This window comes from Struthio camelus, chromosome 2 (genome assembly GCF_040807025.1).
Source record: "Struthio camelus isolate bStrCam1 chromosome 2, bStrCam1.hap1, whole genome shotgun sequence".
Classification (NCBI taxonomy): domain Eukaryota; kingdom Metazoa; phylum Chordata; class Aves; order Struthioniformes; family Struthionidae; genus Struthio; species Struthio camelus.
In genome coordinates, this window is record NC_090943.1 from 71,478,228 (window position 1) to 71,499,292 (window position 21,065).

The 21,065-nt window shown below is 50.7% G+C and overlaps 1 protein-coding gene and 1 long non-coding RNA gene across 2 annotated transcripts; one reads left to right on the forward strand and one right to left on the reverse strand.

The window, feature by feature from the left end:
• Positions 1–2,717: 2,717 nt before the first annotated feature.
• On the reverse strand, positions 2,718–11,480 carry IRX4 (iroquois homeobox 4). Its single transcript, XM_068936286.1, has 6 exons — positions 11,187–11,480; positions 6,374–6,439; positions 5,360–5,635; positions 5,013–5,119; positions 4,150–4,478; positions 2,718–4,011 (listed from the first exon to the last, which is right to left on the reverse strand). Exons 2-6 carry the CDS (start codon positions 6,416–6,418, stop codon positions 3,203–3,205), a joined length of 1,566 nt encoding a protein of 521 aa, XP_068792387.1. The 5' UTR covers positions 6,419–6,439; positions 11,187–11,480; the 3' UTR covers positions 2,718–3,202.
• LOC138066389 (uncharacterized) lies at positions 5,105–8,953 on the forward strand. Its single transcript, XR_011139822.1, has 4 exons — positions 5,105–5,220; positions 6,964–7,117; positions 7,314–7,466; positions 8,017–8,953. It is a non-coding gene; the product is annotated as an uncharacterized lncRNA (long non-coding RNA).
• Positions 11,481–21,065: the final 9,585 nt, after the last annotated feature.

Here is a 21,065-nt window from a genome sequence, read left to right on the forward strand (position 1 = left end):
AATCAAACGGCAAAATTAATTTCTCACACTCTTTTGTTCACACCTTTAAAAACCCCTTTCGGAAGATCACTGTATTTGACTGCTGATCTATAGGCAAGGTTCTCGTACCAAAGCAAGAAACTATTTTCCCTCCACTGTAATTTATACAGCCTCATCTCCGTATAGATAATGTTTCGGGGTCTATGAGTGCACACACACACACACACACATATGCACACACGCATATCTAGAAGATTTAGTGCACAGTTAGTCCCGTAGTCTACTGGGATCTGGTCTTAAGACGTAAACTTATTAAAACTTGTTTTATAATGATATTAAATAGAGAGATAAAGGTTTGATCCTATTTCGTTTGGGCTTATGATATTTCAGTGTGCCTGTGTTCTACCCACAGTTTTATTACCTTAATTTTAAGTACCGGAGGGAGGGGGGAATTTCCTCCCAAATCGCCGTGAAAGCCGCTGCCGGTCAGCAGCGGTTTATAACTGCGGGCGGCATGATCTGTAAAACGCCTGCCCTGGGACGGTGCGGAGGGGCTCAGCACCCCTCTGAGGTCCGGGCACTTTCGGGTTTTGGCTCCTCGGTGGAGGAGCCCTCTCGTGACACCCCGGCAGGGCGACAGGGGCAGCCGAGCGCCCTGGTCGGTGCGGCGGGTGCGCCCCCGGCAGCGCTGGGCGCGGGAGCCCTGCTCGCGGCTCTGCGGGCCCGACCGGCACCCGCACGCATTTAGCTGCTGCTGTGCTGGGGGGGGGGGGGCAAAAATGAAGCCCCCCCCCCCTCCCACCGCACTGAACCTCGCTGACATGGAAGTCGAAACCCGCTGTAAACCCACCCTTGTCCTTGCACACGCTGCGCGCACGCAGACCTCCCTGCGCTTTCTTTGCTTTAAAACTACCACCATAGCAGGCAGCTGGGGGTTTTTTCCCCTCTCCTCCCGTCCCTCTGGCCTCCGCCAATGGTTTGAGGGTAGCGTAAACCCTCACCTTTCCTCCCTTCCTTCTTCCTCCCCACCTGCTTGGTTTGGCTGAAAGGGATGTGCTTTGTGTGCAGGGTTTCAGAGGCAGAGCTCGCCGACCGCCCCGGCTGCATTAAAATTCCTGCCGGCCCAGCCTTGAGCTGAGATCGCGGCTCCCCGGAGACTCCACTTTCGCTATTACTGTCAAGTACCCTTGACTCTTTATTTTTGCCCTTTTATCTATTACAACTAATTCGAGTTCTTTTGCCCTTTTCAGTTTAAGACGTGGCTTTCTGTAAAGCCTCCCCCTGCCACCGAGCTCTCCGGGTGCAGAGCCTTTAGAAATTGAGGGGTTTACTGTCAAAATGAAAATTTCACTTCAAATTATCTTGGCTGATGCACGTTTTCCAGGCCGGGGGCTCCTGTCTGAGCCTTTTGACAGCCAGATCAGCAGAGGGGTTCAGTGATCTCGATAATATCATCCAAGAGAGCGAAAGTCAATACAATGACAGGGAATATGACTGGATACAATCCAATTACGGCTGCTGGCGGAGAGGGGAAGGGCTTGATCTGATCTCCGCACCCGGCTTCCTGTGTGCGGTCCTCGCACTAACAGGTCTCGCTAGAAACTTTACGGGCTGGACGGAGCACGTCGTATCCGAGCTGAGCGCTCTCTCGGTTGCGTTCGCCGTTGCCTTGGAAAAAATGATATATCGCCCGCGGGTGTATTCTTGTTTATTTATTTATGGAGGGGCTGGCGGGGACGGGCCGGGCGAGGAGGAAAGAAAGGCTCTTCTTGTCCTGCGGCAGCAGGGCGCTGCAGCTCCGGGGTTTAGGCCGACCGCGGTCTGTGTTATCGCCGGGCAGCTCCTGTTCCAGCAGTTCTTCCCCTCTCCCGGTCCAGAGAACAGGAGAGTTTGTTCCCGTTCCGGGGAAGTAAGGGAAATCTTTTAAACGCTTGTTATCTCAACGGTAAATCGGCTGCGAGTGCTCCTGAATGGCAGGGCGAGAGCGCTCTGTCTCTTGTCTCTGTGTGTCTCTCTCTTCCTTGGCTGCACTCTATTTAACGTCAAAACGGTAAAGCATCTGTCCTGAAGTGCTGAAATATTCATGGCGGATCAGCGATTCTCCATGCTGGCAGAGGAGCTGGAAGCTAAAACGGTCGCTTAAAAGATCACATTTTCCATGTGAACCAACTGCTCGGCACACGCCGCCGGGCAGCCGCCGCGGCACGGCCCGGCCCCTTTCGGGGCAGCCGCCGCCGGGGCCGGGGCCGGCTGCTGCCGCCGCGGCTCGGGCGCCGCCGCGCTCCCCCCGGGCACACAGCGCCCGCCTGCAGCCCGCCTGCAGCCCGCCGCCGGTGCCCTACGGCGCCACGGGCTCAGCTCCAGCTACTGCGGCTTTTCTCACCCCCTCCCGCCCCCTCTTCCCGAGGCGACTACTGCCAAACCCCACAAAAGCAGTGACAAGGCGCCCCGCGTTTCCCCGGCGGCGGCGGCACCTCCCGGCTGCCCGGCCCGGCCGGCGGGGAGCGGCGGGCGCGCAACGAGAGCGGAGAGCGCGGAGAAGAGCAGGGGCCTTCCTGCTGCAGCTGTGTCTGCTGGCCAGGGCGATCCACCGAGGGCGTGCAGAGCGCCGTCCCCGCTCACGGCAGCCTGTTGACAGTCCTTGGGGTGACCGGCTTAACTCCGCTCGGGGATTTTCGAAACCTTAAAATGCGCTTGCTGCGCAATGCAAAACGCCACCACTGGTGTTACCTCTGAAACAGACAATTTATTGGAGTGAACATAGCTTTTAACATATTTTTTTTTTGTCAAGATAGATTTGTGCAGCAGGTGTAAACTTAGTAGAAGTGCTGTTTGTGAATTATAGGCTAACAAGGAAATTAGAAGGAAAAACTCTCGAAAAGTCTTTATAACTAATGTCGGCATGCCTTAAATTAAATCTGAATTAAAATTTCTCGTTTGTAAACTTTCGGATGTAAACTTTTTAAGTAGGTCTACACTATAGTACGTGCTTTGGGACATGGAATTAAATAACTCTCACGACATTGATCCCTTAAAGCCGCAGCCAGGAGAAATTCTTCAGAACAGCAGTGAGTAAAGTCTGTCCGTTGAACCGAGCAAACTGAACTTTAAATCCTCGTTTCTGTCGCTTAGAAAAAAGTTTTATATTTAAACTCTCGCCAGTCTCTTTTCAGTGTAGCTGACTCTTCAAGTGTTAGAAAGTCCTTTCGCCCTCGGTGGGCTGTTAGGAACAAAACATTTTGCTTCCTGATTTGGGAAATGCGATAAATTCTTTATTTGAGTCCTGGTGGGCCAAGCTTGACAGCTGCCCCTTGAGCACGTTGGCGCCGTTCCCCACCGAGCGTCCCAAGGCTCCCGTTTCCAGGATGGCCCCTTTGGTGGTGGCCCAGGAAACGGTGGTGTTGCCCAAGGCTTGGTTCAAAGTACTGTGCCGGAACAGGGGGTCGTGAAACACCCCGTCCACCCAGTTCCTGAGGCTGGTGACCGGCGAGTCCTGGTGCCGGTCGAGGACAGCGAGCGGGGCGGCGGCGGAGGCGGCGGCGGCGGCGGAGACGGCGGCGGAGGCGGCCGCCCCGTGGCGCTTGAGCATGCAGGAGGGGTACTCGGCTTGGTTGAGGGAGGTGGCGGTGTGCGCCAGGGACCAGATCCGCGGCTTGGCCTCCAGCAGCTGCTGCTGCTGCTGCTGCTGCCCCGGCGGGAAGCACATTTTGGCCTCGCAGCCGCGCTGCCGGGCGCCCAGCAGCTCCTGCTCGCAGCCCTCCGCCGCCTTGAGGCAGCTCTTGGCCCGCTCGCCGGCCGCCTCCAGGGCGGCGGGGGGCAGCGGCGCCTTCATGGGGGGCTCCCTGCGGGGCGCCGGGCCGCCGGCGGCGAGGGGGGCGGCGGCGGCGGGGGCGGCCCGCGGCTGCTGTCCGCCGCCCGGCGGCTGCGGCGCGAAGGGCGCCTTCAGCTCGCACTCGGGGCTCCCCGACTCCAGCGCCTCCAGCTCCTCCAGGTCGCTGAGCTCCAGCTCCTTCTCCTCCTTGCCCGTGGGCTCTGCGGGGCAGAGGGACAGCAAAGACAAGACACGCCGTCACTGCCGGCGCCGCGCTGCCCCGCCGCGGCCCCCGGCCCCAACCCCGGCCCCAACCCCGGCCCCGGCCGCGCTACGTGCCCCCGGGTCTAGCAGGCTACCCTCGCCTTTCTCGCTCTTCAGCGCGTCTTCCTGCGAGCCTTCCTCCTCCTCCTCCTCCTCCTCCTCCTCCTCGTAGGGCCGCTTCTCGTCCGAGCACTTGTTCCGCGGGGGCCACGTCATCTTGTTCTCCTTCTTGAGGCGCCGGCGGGCGTTGGCGAACCAGGTGGAGACCTGGGTGAGGGTCATCTTGGTGATGATGGCCAGCATGATCTTCTCGCCCTTGGTGGGGTAGGGGTTCTTGCGGTGCTCCTGCAGCCAGGCCTTGAGGGTGCTGGTGGTCTCCCGCGTGGCGTTTTTCCGCCGCGTCCCGCCGTCCATCGTGCCGTACCTGCGGGCACCGGCAGTACCCGCCGTGTGACACGGCCACCTCGCCCCCCACGGACCCAACCCCCCCCCCCCACGCGGGGCCGAGAGCTCCCATGGCCCCGGCATCAGGTGCTTATGGGCAGCATCCACTCGGGGCGGGGGTAGGGCGGTAGCTGGACCAAACCGGGGGCGATGGGAAAGGGCGGCGTGGCTTTTAGGGCCGAGCTGGCTGCAGCACTCAGGCCAGGGAGGGAGCAGGGACGGAGGGCTCGCTTGGCAAGGAGCAGCACTGCGCAGTGCAAACCCCTACTACTGCGCAGTAGCGTTCGTGGCAGAAAAGGGGAGGAAAACGCCTGGCCTGTACTCACGACGAAGTCTATTCCAGGGAACAGCTGGAAAAGACCTAATTGATAGAAACGCCTCTCCTCTTTCTCCTTTGCTGAGTAAACTCGCCTACCCTTTGGTTCCTGAAAGTGTAGAAGCCTAACGCCCATGGCGCTGGGGCGCACCTGAGAGAAGAGCGGTACCTGGCGGCGGGGGCCCGCCCGCCCCTTACCTGTCATACTGGTACTGGCTGAGGGTGTGATCGTAAGGGTAGTAGGCAGCGGCCGGGGCGATGCCCGCATGCGCAGACCCGCTCCCCTCCTTGGCCTCGAAGCTGTTCTGCAAAGAGAGAGAGAGAGAGACCCGCCGCGCCCTGAGCCGCGCCGCTGCGCGCCCCGCCGCGTGACGCCACCGCCCGCGTCACCGCCCGCCGCCGTGAGGTCAGGCCGCTGCGGGCTGCGCCGGGGCGGGGGGGGTGGGGGGGGGTGCCGCGGGCCTGAGCGCGCGCGCCGCCGCCGCCCAGAGGCCGCGGCGAGGGGCGGGCGGCTGCAGCCGCGCGGGGCTCTCGGCGTCGCTCACCAAGGAGTAGAAGGCGGAGGCCTCGGTGCCGTAGGCGACGTAGTTGCCGTAGCCCTGGGCGCCGGCGTAGGGGCTGCCGTAGACCCCCAGGGCGGCGGCCGAGTTGAGCTCGTGGCGGGCGGTGGCCAGCAGCCGGCTTTCGTACACCGGGCAATAGACGGGCGTCTGCGCCGAGGCGGCGGCGGCGGCGGCGGCGGCGGCGGCGGCCCCCGCCTCGGCCAGCGGGCGCCCGCCCGACTCGCAGCAGGTCGTCAGGGAGTTGGTGGTCATCAGGAACTGCGGGCGGAGAGGCGGCGCTCAGCCCCGCGCCGCCGCCGAGTGTGCCCCCGGCCCACCGCCGCCCCTTCCCTCTTCGGCCCCGCTCGCTCGGGCTGCGGACGCGCCCGTGAAAGGCGGGGGGGGGGGGCAAGGATGCGGGCGCGTCGGGCGCTCCAGCCCTTTGCTTTCACAAACTAACTTTTCGGCTGCGCTCCTGCCACGCTAGGTTTGCATCGTTTTCCTCCTTTTGCAGCACAGTGCTTCCCATCTGCCTTCTTAAAAGCCTTTTCTCCCCCCCCCCTCCACCCCAAATCACTCATGCATATTTATTTTGACTGCAGGTTTGTAACAGCCATACGTGCATCTGTTATTAACCTGCTGTGTTAAATACATCCCATTGTGTTTCTACAGTTAAGACCTCAGTACTTTCCCGTTCAATTGGGTAAACAGTAAATTTAATCGGAAAAGAGAAAAGACCGCTCGGGGGGAGAGAGCGGCTGGGGGATCCCTTACTCCCCTTCTCACCTCCCCCTCCCATCATTATCACCAAAAGCACCCCAGACCCCGAGTGGTCCTTCCCATTTAAAAATATGTGCACGAGATATAAACGGAAGCATCTCGCAAACATGCGGAGTGAGTAACCGATTTCGCGCTTTCGCATGCTAGAAAGGATCGCTGCAGCGTTCAGCACTGAACGGAAGTAATCAATAATGACTGAAATGCAATCAATTAACGTTTGTAGACAAAAAGTCTTACCTGGGGTGCAGAGGAGTAAGGGTAGCCAAACTGAGGATATGACATGGTACAGAGGCTCCCAGTTATCTAGAAACAAGGCGAGACGTCTGATCTGCACGCTATTGCAGCCTTGCTCTGCTCTATTGTACCAATTGATTGGTAACCACAGGTCCCTAGATGCTTATAGGACGAAGCAGAAAACCACATTTAATTTATTTACATGAAATCCTAAACTTTTTTTTTTTTTAGCCAAAGGAAAAAAAAAAGATATATAGTGACTTTAGCGCGTTCCCCTCTACAGCTACGAAACAGAAATAATTGTTACGTGTGGGCTCTGAGGTTGGCAAACGTGATGGCAGAAATACATATTTTGCACCCTCAGAAAAAGAAGGGGGGGAAGGAGGAGGGGGGGAGGAAAAGTAGTTCATATACATCAAGTCAGAAGCACGTTGTTTTAAAAGAGCCGAGCCTCTGACGTCACGTAAGACCTATTCAAATTAACCTGCCCGTAAGTTTAACATGCATTTTCGGGAGTCTTTGCGCTGGCGTGGAAAATAGAGTCTACGGCACCTCTCTCTCACTCTGTCTGTCTGTCTGTCTGTCTCTAACAGGAGTGAAAGTTTGAAAGCTCCCCAACGCCGGCTACGCCTGTTCGCAACGTTTCTGTACATTTCTGTGGGGAAGGAAACGAATGGTTTTAAGCTGAAGAATCAATGTTGTATCAGCTAAGGTTTCCCCCCAACCTCCTTTGTCACTGAAGGACTGGTAAGCACTTTTAATTAGAAATTAATTAATGAGCAGCTGCTTCTTCCCACCCCACAGTAATAATTAGTCTCAATTACGAACAAGACGTATGAAGGGACACACGACTGAGTCTTCATTTAAGATTTAATCAACAGTTAAAATCAGCACTAATGCTGACAATAAAGCACATGACATGCAGTCCTGCTTTTCTTTCCAGCTCCTATTCCAGACGTGTGACTACAGGTAGAAAAACCCTACCAGCACATTCTGGGGAATGACTGAAGGACGTGACTTTTCACGTTAAAACGACTTTGATCCCATGGCAAACCTGTGCTGGAAAAGCCAGCCTTTCCCAGGCTCGTGCTCCGAGGTGAGCACAGCTCGGGGGTGGCGGGGGGGGGTGCTTAGATGCAGGGGGGCAGCGGTGGCGGTCGCAACTCCAGCGTGCTCATTTCTCACCCCAACAGCAAGCGTCTCCTGGCCGGCGGGGTTTGTTTTTTTTTTTTTGGCCACCGGCCCCGCTCCCGCCCGGAGCCTGGGCTGCGTTTCGGCGAGGCGCTGGCAGGGAAAGTCGCGCAGGGAACCGGGCAGCGTGCGGGACCCCGGGCGGGCCGGGCCCCGCCGCCGCGGCTCCGCGGGGGGCCCCCCCGGCAGCACCTCTGCGCGACCCGCGGGTGCCGGTACCCAGCGCCCTCCCCAGCAGGCTGAGGCTCCCCCCGGGGGGGGGGCATCGGCGGCGCGGAGGTGCCGCGGGAGCGGCGCGGGCAGCGAGCGGAGGGCGCAGCGGCGAGGCTGGGCCGGTGCGGCTGAGCGCTGCTCCGCGGTGTGCAGACTTGCTCAGAGAGATTCCTGGGTTCAGACATGTGAATAGCCCCAGGGTCACACTCTAATTAATGATGATGTTCTCTTCTTCTCCCCAGCTGGAAGACTGCCTCCCAGAAACGAATCTGCCCACACTGACAGCTCGATTGAGGGTGATTGATGACTATCTGGAGACCACAGTACACATAATATAATATCTGCTGCGTAATTGCTTTAATTTACAGATGAAAATACTAGTTCTCGGATTGAGTTAGACTACAGCGAGCAGCGTTTTATGGCGCTTGAGAGTGTTTGCAAATAAAAGATATCAGTTACAGTACATGCAAATTATCCTGACAGCTTAGTATCTGTAGCCGGGAGAAACGTATAGGAAACAGGAATCAAGTGACATTAATAATCGGATTTGAGTTCTGTATTGATTTGGGGGGGAAGAAGGTGTTTATTCTTTTCTCACCTGAAACACTAATATCATCTGCTTCCTGGGAATATTAATAACTTAGCCATCGGGGTTCTGTTACAGCCCTGAAACCCTTCTTTATTTCTTCTGATACCCCAGCGCTTCCAGGATATAATGGCACTTTCAGCTACTGTTTACAAGCAGCTTCCTTCTGTGCAGCGTGATGAAGGGCTCGACGCTTTTGTTTTGCATTGTTTTGGCAGAAAAGGCACCCAATGTTTACACAATGGTCTGCAAGCAAGGTTTTGTACTGCTCCCTCTGCCTCCTATGCTGATTACACTGGGGATTGTTTATTTAAGCCCCGGAGAATAACTCACCGGTGCTGGGGAGCACAACAGTTGCACTTATCTCAAGAGTGGCTCAGTGTAAAGCACTATAATTAGTCGACAGAGCTGGAGAACTGTCTTGAGAAGTCCTTGCAGTTTTCCAAGTCACAGTTTGGGAGATGTCCTGTTTCCCCCCCCACACACCTTTGATACTACCCGGCGCAGATGTCAACCCCGCAGTGGCCCCCAGAACGCTCCAGGTTTTGATATTTAGATGAATCTATTAAACTTTAAAATACAAGGTGAAATTCAATATTTATACTCCTTGTCTATTTATATATCACAGTTGTCTTTCATTGCTCTGCACCATGCAAATATGCCGGTGCCCATTTTTGCACTGAACTTTTGTGTATTAATCATTGCAGTTATTTGTCATTTTTCTTTGCAGCTTGCCTGCTCTGTTCCTTTACTGGTCAGCATTATGCCAGCTCCAATCTGTATTCCCTAGAAAGCAGTCACGGGGAGGGGGGGAGGAGGGAAGAGAAACTTAATATTTATAACACAAAACAGTCAGTTTCTAAAAGCTGACATTACATCTTCCCCAAACGTTCATGTTTTGTTTCACTTACAAGCTACAAATAATGGCCCTTTTTGATAAGAAACTCAACAAAGTTATATTCCGTCGTGAATTTCTGGTGCTAGAGCACAAACATGCAATAAGCCCCACAATGATTTAAAATAACCTTTGTGGTTCTCGCACACTAACACCGTAACACTGTTCAAATCCAAGTAAAGACGCTTAATGCTGTGGGCTATATCCTTAAGCATTTGGAAAATGTAAGTATTTGCTATGCAATAAAAACTGAGCCTTGTCAAGCCCCTTGCCTGTGCAAAACAGTTAACGGGATTCGAGAAACATAAACAAGCAGTGCTTTCTCCAAAGTTTAAGAAAGTAAAACCCTCTGGATCAATACGAAACGCTGGAGAGTTTCCCTCTCAGAAGAGGAAGCTTGCACACCCAGAAGAACAGCTCTCTTGGAACCAAAGCCAAACTAAGTATGTCTTCGAGGGTTACGTGTTTCTTCTCCGAGAAACTGGAGCCAACGTTCATACAAGTTTTATCATAAAAACATGAAACACGAAGGAAACATTGTGATCCTGGAACAGGCCACAGCAGGTAAAACAGAAAACCTCTTCAGGACTAACGCTTTGATGGACGTCTTCAGGGACATGATCTAGAGGCAGTTAACGCAGCTCCAGTTTTACTATCTGCGTTTTCATCGCCTCCTCTTTTGGAGGGGTTATTGCCACTCCTGGAAATATTTCAGTGACGGAATTTGCTTATGGGCTAAACAGACTTTAGCAAGCTCTTTCAGTCGAGTTTGCTTTGTTTGCCCGTTAAAGACTTCAAGCAACCCTGACGCCGCCTGACAAGCGCTGTGGAGCTCTACACGTTGCCCATTTGGGATCTGACATGGAACTGAGGGCAGTCTGCAACATTTTCAAGTGGATTAGCTCCCATAAAAAGTCGGTACTGACGGTAAATACGACTTTTCTTCAAAGCCCATCTGAGGTGTAATTGCATACACTGCGTTGCAAATCGAGGGACGGCGAGTTCATACGGCGTGCCTACACAAACCTGCGTGTGATCACTACAGCTACGATGACAAACATAACAGTTGCCTAACGCCGCTAATTAATTTACGCAGATTACAACTGCGCGTCAAGCCAGTTGTTCAAAGCTGTTCCTTCCAACCCGTTCATTTTGCAGACTTCAATCCTCTTGGCAAACACTCTAGGCTAAAGCAGAAAGGCCTCACACGCTCACGCTGTTCTTTGTATTTATTAACTTTTAACACTTAGGAGCGAGAGCCAAAACACACACACGCGTGCGCACATGCACACGCACACACACACACAGAAAACTTTTCAGCATGAGAAGCAAATGCTGCGATCCGGGCAGCTGCTCTATAGCCATACGGACGGACCCTGCAACATATTGACATTTACCTGCCCGGTGCTAAGATTACAGCTACGCTGTCGCTAGCAAAGGCAGCATTCAGCAAGGTTTTCTCTTCGGCTCCTGCACCCCACACACCGCGGACTCGTAGGCGTTCAAACGCCACCGGCTTTGGCAACGGGCAGCTTGAGCATACTTCTATGCGACGATAAAACTTTCCCTCTTGCAAGGTCGAATTCTATTCCTTTTAAAGTTTGCCTTAAAATGCAGAAAGTTTGACCCGAGACCTTACCTTAGCGCTCGCTGAGTATCATATCCACACCCCCTTCCCAAGAAACACCACATACGTTAAATTGCATTTGCCCTGTGTCCTAGGTAAAGATTGCACAAAGCCAAATGATTCATCACAGATAGTTTCTCTCCCCTCCAGCAGTTCGTTTTCAGCTGGCTTGCTGCTCAAGCAGGCTCCGCAGGCGAAAAAACCCCCCCACCGCTCTCCTTCCCTCCCCCCCCCCGCCTTCCGTAGAGACACACTCGCGCACACACACAAGCATCATCATTAAAACAAGGAGAAAAATTTTTACCTGCGATCACGCCACGCTTCGACTAAAACCTTGCAGCGAGAGCTTTTCCATGGCAGGGCTTCTCGCCTGCTGTCCGCGCCGGCTCACTGGGCAGGGAGCTCCGGAGAACTACCGCCGACATTTCTCGGTGCGCAATACCTGACTGGAGCGGTACGGTGCCTTCGGTCCCCAGGCGCCACAGTCACTTCACTCACCCCCTGGCCTCGAGTGACGTCCAAGTGAACGGCTCCACTGATCACACTCTTTCCTACTGATTAACACTTTCCAACACGAGCAGACACTCAAGTTCCAACTTTTTTTTTTCCCCTTTCCCCCTTTCAAAACACAAGCAGCCAGCGCTGCCTGCTTCCTCGGGTTATAAAAGCCGCCTGGGGGGTGGGGGACACCATAATTAATAGCAGGTGAGGAAAATTAGCGCTGCCACCCCGACGGCTGTCCTTGTTGCAAACAATAACCGCGTTGACTCTGGGGAGGAGGGGGGGGGACGGGACGCGAGCGTCCTCCGTGTAGGCGAACGGTCGGCGGGCTGCCAGGCAGCCCTGGCGCCGGCGGACTGCGCGCCCCTCCGAGCGGCGGCTTCTCCCCGCAAGCGCGGAGCGAGCGAGGCTAAACTTGCGGACAACTCTCTCTGCGCGCTGCCTTTGTTTCCCCCCCGCTCGAAGGAGGTGGGCTGGCAGGCAGGCAGGCGTTGACAGTGCGAGCAGGAAACGGGCACCTCCACCTGCCCACCTATTGGGCCCCGGCGGCGTCGCTGCCGGGGGTCGCGGCGGTGGCGGCGGGCGGCAGCGCCCCGGGCAGCGCCCCGCGGCCCCGGCGGGGCCCCCGCCGGCGGCCCCAGCTAGCAGCGCTCGCTCCGCTGCCTCCGCCCGCGCCTGCCCGTCTGTCTGCCCCGCCAGGGCTCAGCCGCAGGCGGCCGCATGCCCAAAGCCGCCTCTGCCCCTCGGCAGGCGTCACCGGGGGCCGAGGCTGGCCGCGCTGGCAGCCTCGTCCCCCTTCCCTGCGAGGGCTTTGCCCGCCGGTGGGGCCCCGCCGCTCTCTCGGCCCCGGCGGCCCCGGGCGCCCCTGCAACGCGCCGGCGGCTCCGCGGCGGCCCGCGCTGTGCCAAGTTCTACCGCGCGGTTCGGCACTTTCTTTCCTTAATTGTTTGTTCAGCACTAGAGGGACAAATCGAGATTGACAGAAGGGGGAGGAGGGATCAATATCTTCTCCGTTTAAAGGCGCGAGCTTGGGCAGACGTCTCAATAAAACAGAGGAGGAAAAGAGAGCATTATACCCTACCTAATTAAGTGAAGACAAAGAGGTGGGGGGGGAAAGGCTCAGGAGAGGTGGGGTGGCAAGGGGAATTTTTAATCCAGTGTCTTCCCGCCGTTACCACGAAGGCTGAACAATAACGTTCATAGGGAACATCTGTACATCGACAGATTTACTCTTGCCAGGGCTTTTTCATGCCTCTGCCGTTTGCATGGGCCCGCGCCCGCAAGGCTCGGCACGCGTTGCATCTCGCAGCGCGGTGTGACAGGGTAAATCTGACGGATGCCGAGACCGGGAAACCCTCTTCCCTTTCCCCCTTCTCGGCTTGCCCGGGCGCCTTCCGAGGCGGGGAAGCCCACACGGAGGGAGAAAACCAGAGTCCTCTCCCCATCGGCGCTCGTCAGCAGCAAGCCAATCACGCGGCGAGCCCTTTGCATTTTAAAACGGACTAAGGAGGCCCGAGGGGGCGGCGATGCTGGGGCTGCCCCCTCCCCGTCCCCGGGCCGAGCCTGCCTGCCTGCCTGCGCGGGGGCGGAGGGCTGCGCTGCAGCGCGGCCCGGCCCAGGTGCTGCCGAGCGGCTGGGCGCGCTGCCGGAGCCACGACGCCCTCCCAGGCAGTCCCCCCCTCCCTCCCTGCCCGGCTCCTGCTGGGTGCTCGGGGGTCCCCCTTTCCCTCTACAAGTTTCATGTGGGGTGTTGGGAACAGCAGGGAGTGGCCTGTCCAGGCAGGAGGGGGACCGAGCTGGGCCGAGCCCAAATCCCAGCAGGTGGGCATGGGAGCCCATCACCGTGGTGCCCTCAACTGCCTGCCACAACGCTGGCTGCCAGTCAGTCGAGGAAGGGGCCTGCAGCCAAAGGGAAAGCTAAAGTTTTTGGGGAGCGCTCCCAACACAGCAGCCACCGAGGCTGGCGGGCAGCCTTGCCGTTTGCCTGATGCTTTTCGTGAGGTTCAGGATTTTCTCTGCCTCTCTTTCTCAGTGACCAACGATGATCCAACAACGGTAAGGTCTGAACCGCTTTCAACACTTCCACTATCCAAAGGTGCTCTTTTCACAGCAGAAGTGGTGTTGGTCTTGTCTAGCCGGGCATCCTTTGCCATTTCTGTAACTAGGCCAATGCCCTCCCTGTTGTGAAAAGGCCAGTTTTAATGATACCAAGTGGTTAAACACCTTCATTTTCCATGTCATTAGACAAACAGCACTGGTGCTAGCGCCGTATACTTCCCTTTGAAAAGGGAATATCATGTAATTGCCAGTGTCAGCTCCTGAAGCACAATGCCTGCTCTTCGAAGACCTACCTTCTGAGAAATCTGAGAGGAGAAAACCTTGGTTTGATCGCTTACTTTTTTGGCCTTTATTTCACTGCAGAGGTCATTAAATCACACTCAGTCGAGGAATAAACCACTAGCCCTTGTCTCATAGCTCATGCACACTATGAACAGCACGTTAACTTAATTATGAAACCCCTGAGATCATTTACATAACTGGAACAATTGCACAATAAAGCCAATATAATTCAGAATGTAATAAATACACGGGTAAGATTTTCACTTGAATTATTTTTGTCCTCATCTGGTTTTGGTGCACGGTTTTACCTTAACCTCAAAATAGCAAGGTTTATCTTAAGGTGCAGGGATCTGTACAGGTACATTTCTTTTCTTTTTCTCACGTTAAATTCATCATGCAATGTTCAAAAGACTGATACACGCGAGAAAACCTTTAGGCATTTCCCTGTAAAAGGAATGGGTTATTAAAAGGATGGGTTATTACTTTGAACAATGGTTTCAGTGTGTACATTTAAATGTGAAATGTTTATCTGTCTTGCACTGGTCAGAATCGGTACTACTCTACTTTTATTCAAAAATGTGTGCCTAAACTGATAAAAAGCAGCCATTTCCAGATTCTGTATGGTCATTTGTAGGCCTTCTGTATTCTGTAAACATATACATTTTGTAATTATTATTTCACTGCTTTTCTAAGCAAGTGTTACAGCAGCGCCCTCGATTTTGAGAAGGTTTTTCATACCCATCTTTGGAGATGATATTGCTCTCATAGGAAAAAAACCTGATGTGATCAGAGACGCCATTAAGGCTCCCTTACTCTATTTAATATGTAAACGGGTGGAGAGAGTTATTTTTTAGCAGCATCGTTTTACATGCCTAAAAGCTTAGCCATTTCAGCTCTCACTGAAGAGCCTGAGAAGGCAGAAGGTCCCGAGTGAGCCAGGGGCAATCGCTCCTCTTTGCTGTCCTGGAAGCTTTGCCTGAGCAAGGAGGCAGCCTGAGCCGGCAGCCCTCGCTCAGGTGAGCAAGGTGGAGCTCCAGGGAAGCAAGGCAGGAGCAAGTTCCTTCCCCCATATGACCCAGCTAAACGAGACGGGCGCTGTGGGTCCTGTCCTACAGACCTCTCCCCGTGGGAGCAGCTCCATAGGATGTTACTCAAGTGAGCGATCGCCTCTTGCACAGAGGGGAGAACTGCGTGCCTCAGAAAACAATGACGCAAGTAAAGAAACATTTATAGTTTTCAGTTAGGGTTATCTTTCAATGCAGGATGAATCGTCTTTTTTTTTTTTTTTCCTGCTAATTATTTTCATTAGCTTTTTTAACTCTTCCTGAGAGCTCTTAATAATTGCTTCGGAGAAGAATGTGTAAAACTGAAAATTATTTATGGCGCTGATTAGAACTATGGAATACTAATATGGGTAGTCAGGAATAATTTACCATAGCAGGAGAAGCATTATTTAATTGTTTAATATAGAAGTTTAATTGTGCTTGCATATAATTATCATGTAAATATCACTGTGATCACTTCAAGAGGTTATTTATAAGTGTGCCAAAATTCTGAAGCAATCTGAAAAGAATTAATTTTTTTTTTTTGCCTTCCTTCACAAGTCTCTCAAGAGCACTATATGTTTTAACTTAAACCAAAATATAGCCAAAGGCAGACAGGAGTTCCAACAGTGACCAGTGTAATACTCAGTGCTTTTAATTACTGTAACAATAAATCACACAGGAATGTCCTCCAGGAACTAAATGATTTTCTAAAAACATTTGAGAATATTTTTGAAATTCAATTAATTGAAGGCACCAGATAAAAGGTACACATTCTTAATGGCTATAAAATAACCCTAAGGGATGTAACTGAGCTCCAAGCTTAACTTCAAAGTGTGACAGAAATACTTACTGTATTACTTTAAAAGTATTCAGATCAATGAATCAGTTAAAATTACTTATACATTTACCAACCTTTTCATTTTCTTTCTGAATATGATAGAAAGAATTGCTCTCATTTCCCAGGATACAAAAAGCAGTTGAGACCTGTAAAAGAAATTGTAATTAAAGCCAGCCTTCAGTCAAAATTGGTATTATGAATTTTTAGTTGACACAAGATAAAGGGGCCAGGAAAACATAAAAGTGCCTTGATGAAACATATATTTAGACATTTTATACTCAAATTTAACAGGTTTGTGTAAATATTTCAGGTTCTGGGATGAAATCTGTCCCTAGCAAAGCCAGAAAGCATTTTTTTTTTTTCATTGACTTTAGTAGAACCAGAATTTCGTCCTGCATGTTTTGCTTGCCTGTGTACCTGACCCACTGTCTCATCATGGCCCCAAATCTATTTTCTTTCCTCTTTGGACTAGTCATGCTGAGCTGAGCACGCTCACGGCCGTGGGAGGTGCTGAGCATCTCATGCCACACTACCACACAGCTTTTGTGGGTAACAGTCTGAGGCGGCAGACAAGCTAACGCTCAGTAGGATCGGGCCCTACGAGTTAATCCCTCAGTATTGCAGTATGTAGGCAATAGGGGCACCTAAAAGAAAAGTGGGTAAACCATCACAATTTTCTGTTTTGCTGGATGTTTGTACAAAGCAGCATGGTACACCAGCAGGAAAGTGTTAAGAAATATGTGCAAGCTGAGCTGTCCCTACCAATAAAATGTTTAGCAGAGGTTAGCACCACGTTAGCAGAGGTTCTGAGTTGCTCTTCTCCCCCTATAACCACGCTCCCGACTGCACCCAGGCACTGAACCCAGATCAAAGTTTTACAGAAGTCATTGCACTGTGGAGCTAGGAGTTAACCTCCAAGCTTTGCAAAATGGCTGCTTATCATAAATGTTAATTGATAAGAAATAATTAAGCCACACGTGTTATTTCCCTGTGCAGAAAGTTTAGAAATAGCTCAGTCAGAAGTATGCATGCGTACGTTCACGCACCTCCGTGCCTGCGCGCTCATATGCATCCACCCACACAAACACGCACGCATGCACACGGAGTAGAAAAGGTGGAGAAATGTCTCTTCTATATAGAAAGATTATATATCAAGAAAAGACTGAAAATAATCTACAGAAGGTTAATTAGGGTATTTTCCAGTGGCTATGTATTTTCAGTGCTCACTGAGGAACATTAACATTTTCTCTGCGTTTAAAATACACTAAATGGAGGCAGTAGAAGAGAGTAATAATCTTGCAGAAATAAGTGCACCTTTATCCCTTGCTCTCTCTTCTCCTTGATCATTCAAAATCATAAACATCATAAAAAAGTTTAAGCATCTAATATTGAAGTTATGTCATAAAAATGTAACCGTTTCTTATAGCTACACGCAGTAGACCTACAGCCTGGAGGTGAGGGGTGGCTGGGAGGGTCACCAAAAATGGAAAGACTCGGAATAGATTGTAGTCACAAAATCAGCTCATTGCAAATGCATTTATTACATAATAGATATTTTAAAACTGTATATAATAAAATACCATAGAAGACTAATAACACTAATAAGACTCAGGATTTGTCAAAGCATTGTGATCATGAAAGGTAAGAGTCTAGCCATGGTTCTCACTTCATCAAAGACAGTTTGATAAATTTATTTCGAAGGGCAAATACCCGTAATATTCACAACAGGTTCACATCTACCAAATCATCACATCTGTGACCTGCAGCCAGATTCAAATCAATTCTATATAAAAAAAGCTAGAACTTTCTGTTAAATATTTGTTTCAAACCATCACTCCAAATCATTGTTTGGAAGCTTTTAAACCCTTTTTTATTTTGAGGACTTTGCAGTCAAAAGATCTTTTTTCTAGGATAGTTAGCTTACTTCTCTCAGAAGGGCTGTTTGTCTAATAAAGGAATGCACAGATTTATGATTACATCATATCTCCATAAATTCTGAGAAACTTTAGCACATTCCTGCATTTCTCCCACTTCTCCTTTTTGGGAGGGGAGGGAATCAATAAATATCTGAATTAAAAATGAATTTTTTTCTTTCTTTCTTTCTTTTCTTTTTTTTTTTTAACCTATGGTGAAATGGTTCAACTGCTGCAATGTAGAAGAGCTGTAGTAAAAAATGACTCTGAATATTGGCTTTAGATTAAAGCTAGGTAAAGCTGGGATAACTTGTCCAGAAAGTAGAATCATTTTGCTGAAAAATCTGGGCTAATACCTGTCAGACAAGGCTAACTATGATTAGCAAAGGAAAAGGTACACTCTTATATCTAATTTTTAGGTTTGCAAAAAGTCAGTTCAGTCAAGCTATGAAATGTAGTCATATCTATCATAATGTGATACGTTTCATCAGCATTAACATTAGAGGAAGAGACTTTCTTGGGAGGATACCCCCATTTCTCATCTTTGCTCATACCCAGAGATAATGGTGGAGGGTAAGAGATAACAGGCAAAACCTTGCAGCTCCACCGTGTCCACAGCGAGCAAGTCCTCTCTGTCATGTCAGCCTCTCAGCCGTGTTTGCTAGTCCTGGGCTATCTTTCAGCTGGAAAAGGAGCAGAATGGGGTGAGAGTTGCTAACGCGGGAACTGAGGAAATGTCAGTGCTGCGCTCAAACCCAGAGTGGCTGGGGATGCAGCAGGTCCAGCAGCGACACCGATGAAGCGATCGGGGCTGACCATGCCTAACCAAGGGGAAATGTCTGCTGGACAGTGCGATGGAGCCAAAGGTGAACGGTACCCCTTGGTACCAGGGCCATTTCCAAAATACTCCAGCTCTCACCCAAGCTGCCAAAGGATGCCAATGGCACGTTTGGCCAGGTGAAGCCCATGGTCAGTCAAATGAAGAAGGCCGAGTGGGACAAGTGTAGGACTATCTGTTCCTTCCCAGCATTTGCAGAATGCAGGCAATCCCTGGCCTTGTCCGGGTTCAGCTGAAGCCTTTGCCTTTCTGCCCACTGTCACTTCTAGCTTCAACGAAGAATGCAAACCTTGCGTTGTCAAATCTAATTTATGTTTCCCCGTGGGATCGTTTTTGGCTTGCAGTTTTGCATCCGGTTTTATTACCAGAAGGCAGTTAGCCATCACTAACGCATAAAGAAAGATCTCCTGACTTGGTCAGCTACTGGGCCTCAAACAAGGCTTTCTAATCTCCCTTAGCCTTTGTGAGGAGGGCTTGGGGGAATCAGCCATCTCAGCTGACTGCTCTTAAAGATTTGAGGCAGGAGGCATGGTGGAGTAAAACCTGAGCTGATTGAAAAAAAAAAAAGCTACAGACAGCGGTGGAAGACTCCATAAACATAAGTAAGACTTATGAGTGTGAAATTTTCCTTTTAAAAATATGTTGTAGGGGTGGCACTGATAGAGAAAGGCGGTTGTAGGCGCTGCAGTTGCTCTTGAAAGCGGCCTGGGTCGCAAGAACTCCAGGAGGACAGCTTCTTCCTTTGGGCTGCGTTATGCTGGGCCGTGCTGCTTTGTGGCCTGACTTTGCTTTTTTTGGGGTAAATTGTGAGTCATGTGACTCTAACGGCTGACCTTTATGTGAAACAAGAAAAAAACAAAGGCAAAATCTTTTTGCCCATTCACAGCAATACGTTTCCTTTCAAGAAACCTAGATTAACCTGTATTTCAGTAATGGCTGATACATTTATAAAGCTCTCTAACCTGTCCTTTTCTGGGATTATAAAGTACTGTGACTTGCTAGCTAAACAGTAGCCAGCATTGCTCACCTGCAGTTTAGAGTACTTTAAATTACTCAGACTAGCTTCGTGAGAGCACTTCAGAATTACCAAGAGAGACAGGCAGGGGGGACCTTTATAAATTTATAAAAAAGCAGTGATTAAAAGTGCAGTTTGGGAGCTCAGTCCCAATTCCCTCTTCATTTTCTTTCTTTCTTTCAGCGTGTCATGTGAGTTTACCCTTGTCTTGCCTCAGTCACATTAAAAAATCCACACGAAATTCAGGCTGAGAAATGAAATACTGATAAAAGCTTTCCTACTCTGGATGCCACCTTTCCTTTCTGTAGTTTTCTTGTTCTCTGTGGAAGTGCACGTGCCAAGGTAAATTTGTTCAATAATACAATTTACAGTTGAAAATTTTATGGATAAAACTAGGAGAAATGAAGTCAGTTGTAACAACAGAAGTGAAGAATGACTCTTGTGTTACATATGCATCATGCAATTAGTGAATTCCTTTCAGGATGGTAATTGTTCATTACTTCAGATCTGGAAGGTATTTTGAAATGCTCCGGAAAGTGGAATGAGAGAAAGGATATTGTTTATCTCTCAAATTAAGTTCAAAGAACTTACCTTCAAGCAAATGACAGCACTCCCAAGTAGATCCCACACCGCAGAGTAGATGCTAAGGGGAGCTAAAAGTAAAGCAACCTCACAGAGAAACTTGGCAGAACTAAAACCTGGAAGGAGTTTCTCAGAAGATGATCGGAAAAGAAGGTTAAGGGGGAAAAAAAGCAAGATTGGTGAAGGCCTAGGACAACCATGCTAAACACTTTTACTTCCACTGTTATATGTGCATTGCAGAACCATGTCCTAGTGCACCTGAATCCCAGCAAGGGTCCCTTGTAACTCTAAACAACTTATTTCTTTTCCTTCGGAAAAAGAGTTTATGCTAGCACTATATGGATCTGTGTACGTGATACGGGTCCTGTGTAAAGAATCATTTTGATCTCATTTCCTGTATCGTACTGTAACCTCGTAAGTTGTGTTTCCCATGGACAGAATCAGTAAAACTGTGTAGTAAAACTGCCTGTCCCAAAATACTTTAAAACACATACATAGCAGCCTAGTTTTGATGCTTAACTACTTAGGAGCTTAATTTAGCTGGATTCCAAAATAGAAAGGCAATTCTATGGGTAAAGAAAACACTCAGCATCTTTCCTCCTCCTCTCTTTGCTCCCAAAATTTGCAAAGCCATAAACCACCGTGTCTTAGGGCATAGGCACTGCTGAAAGTTGAATGGTTTTCGTACTTTTTTTTCAGCCTTTGTCTGCAGCAGATGGTACTGGTCAGTTGCAGAAACAGGATACTTGCTGGATAGGCTGCAGTTCTGTTTCACAATAGCCATTGCCATATTCCTTCCAGATTTGGCTTTTCTTTCCTCTTTCTTGACTGCCAAGCTTATCAGGGGTATTTACCCCTGACACACTGCCCATGGTCTTGTTTTTAAAAGTTTCATTAAAGACAGATTTATCTGGACTTCTGTTAAGCAGTTCAGAGGAAATTGTCCTTCTGGCAGCAATATCTCCTTGGGAATCTGTCAGTGTTAATTCTTTCTTCAGCTACTGAGCCAAACCAGGAGTCAAAATACATATTTAGGAACCTAAATAAGATATTCAGAGTTTCTGAGCATCAACAGCTTCCGCCCTGGCCAGTAATAGCTGATGCTCAGCA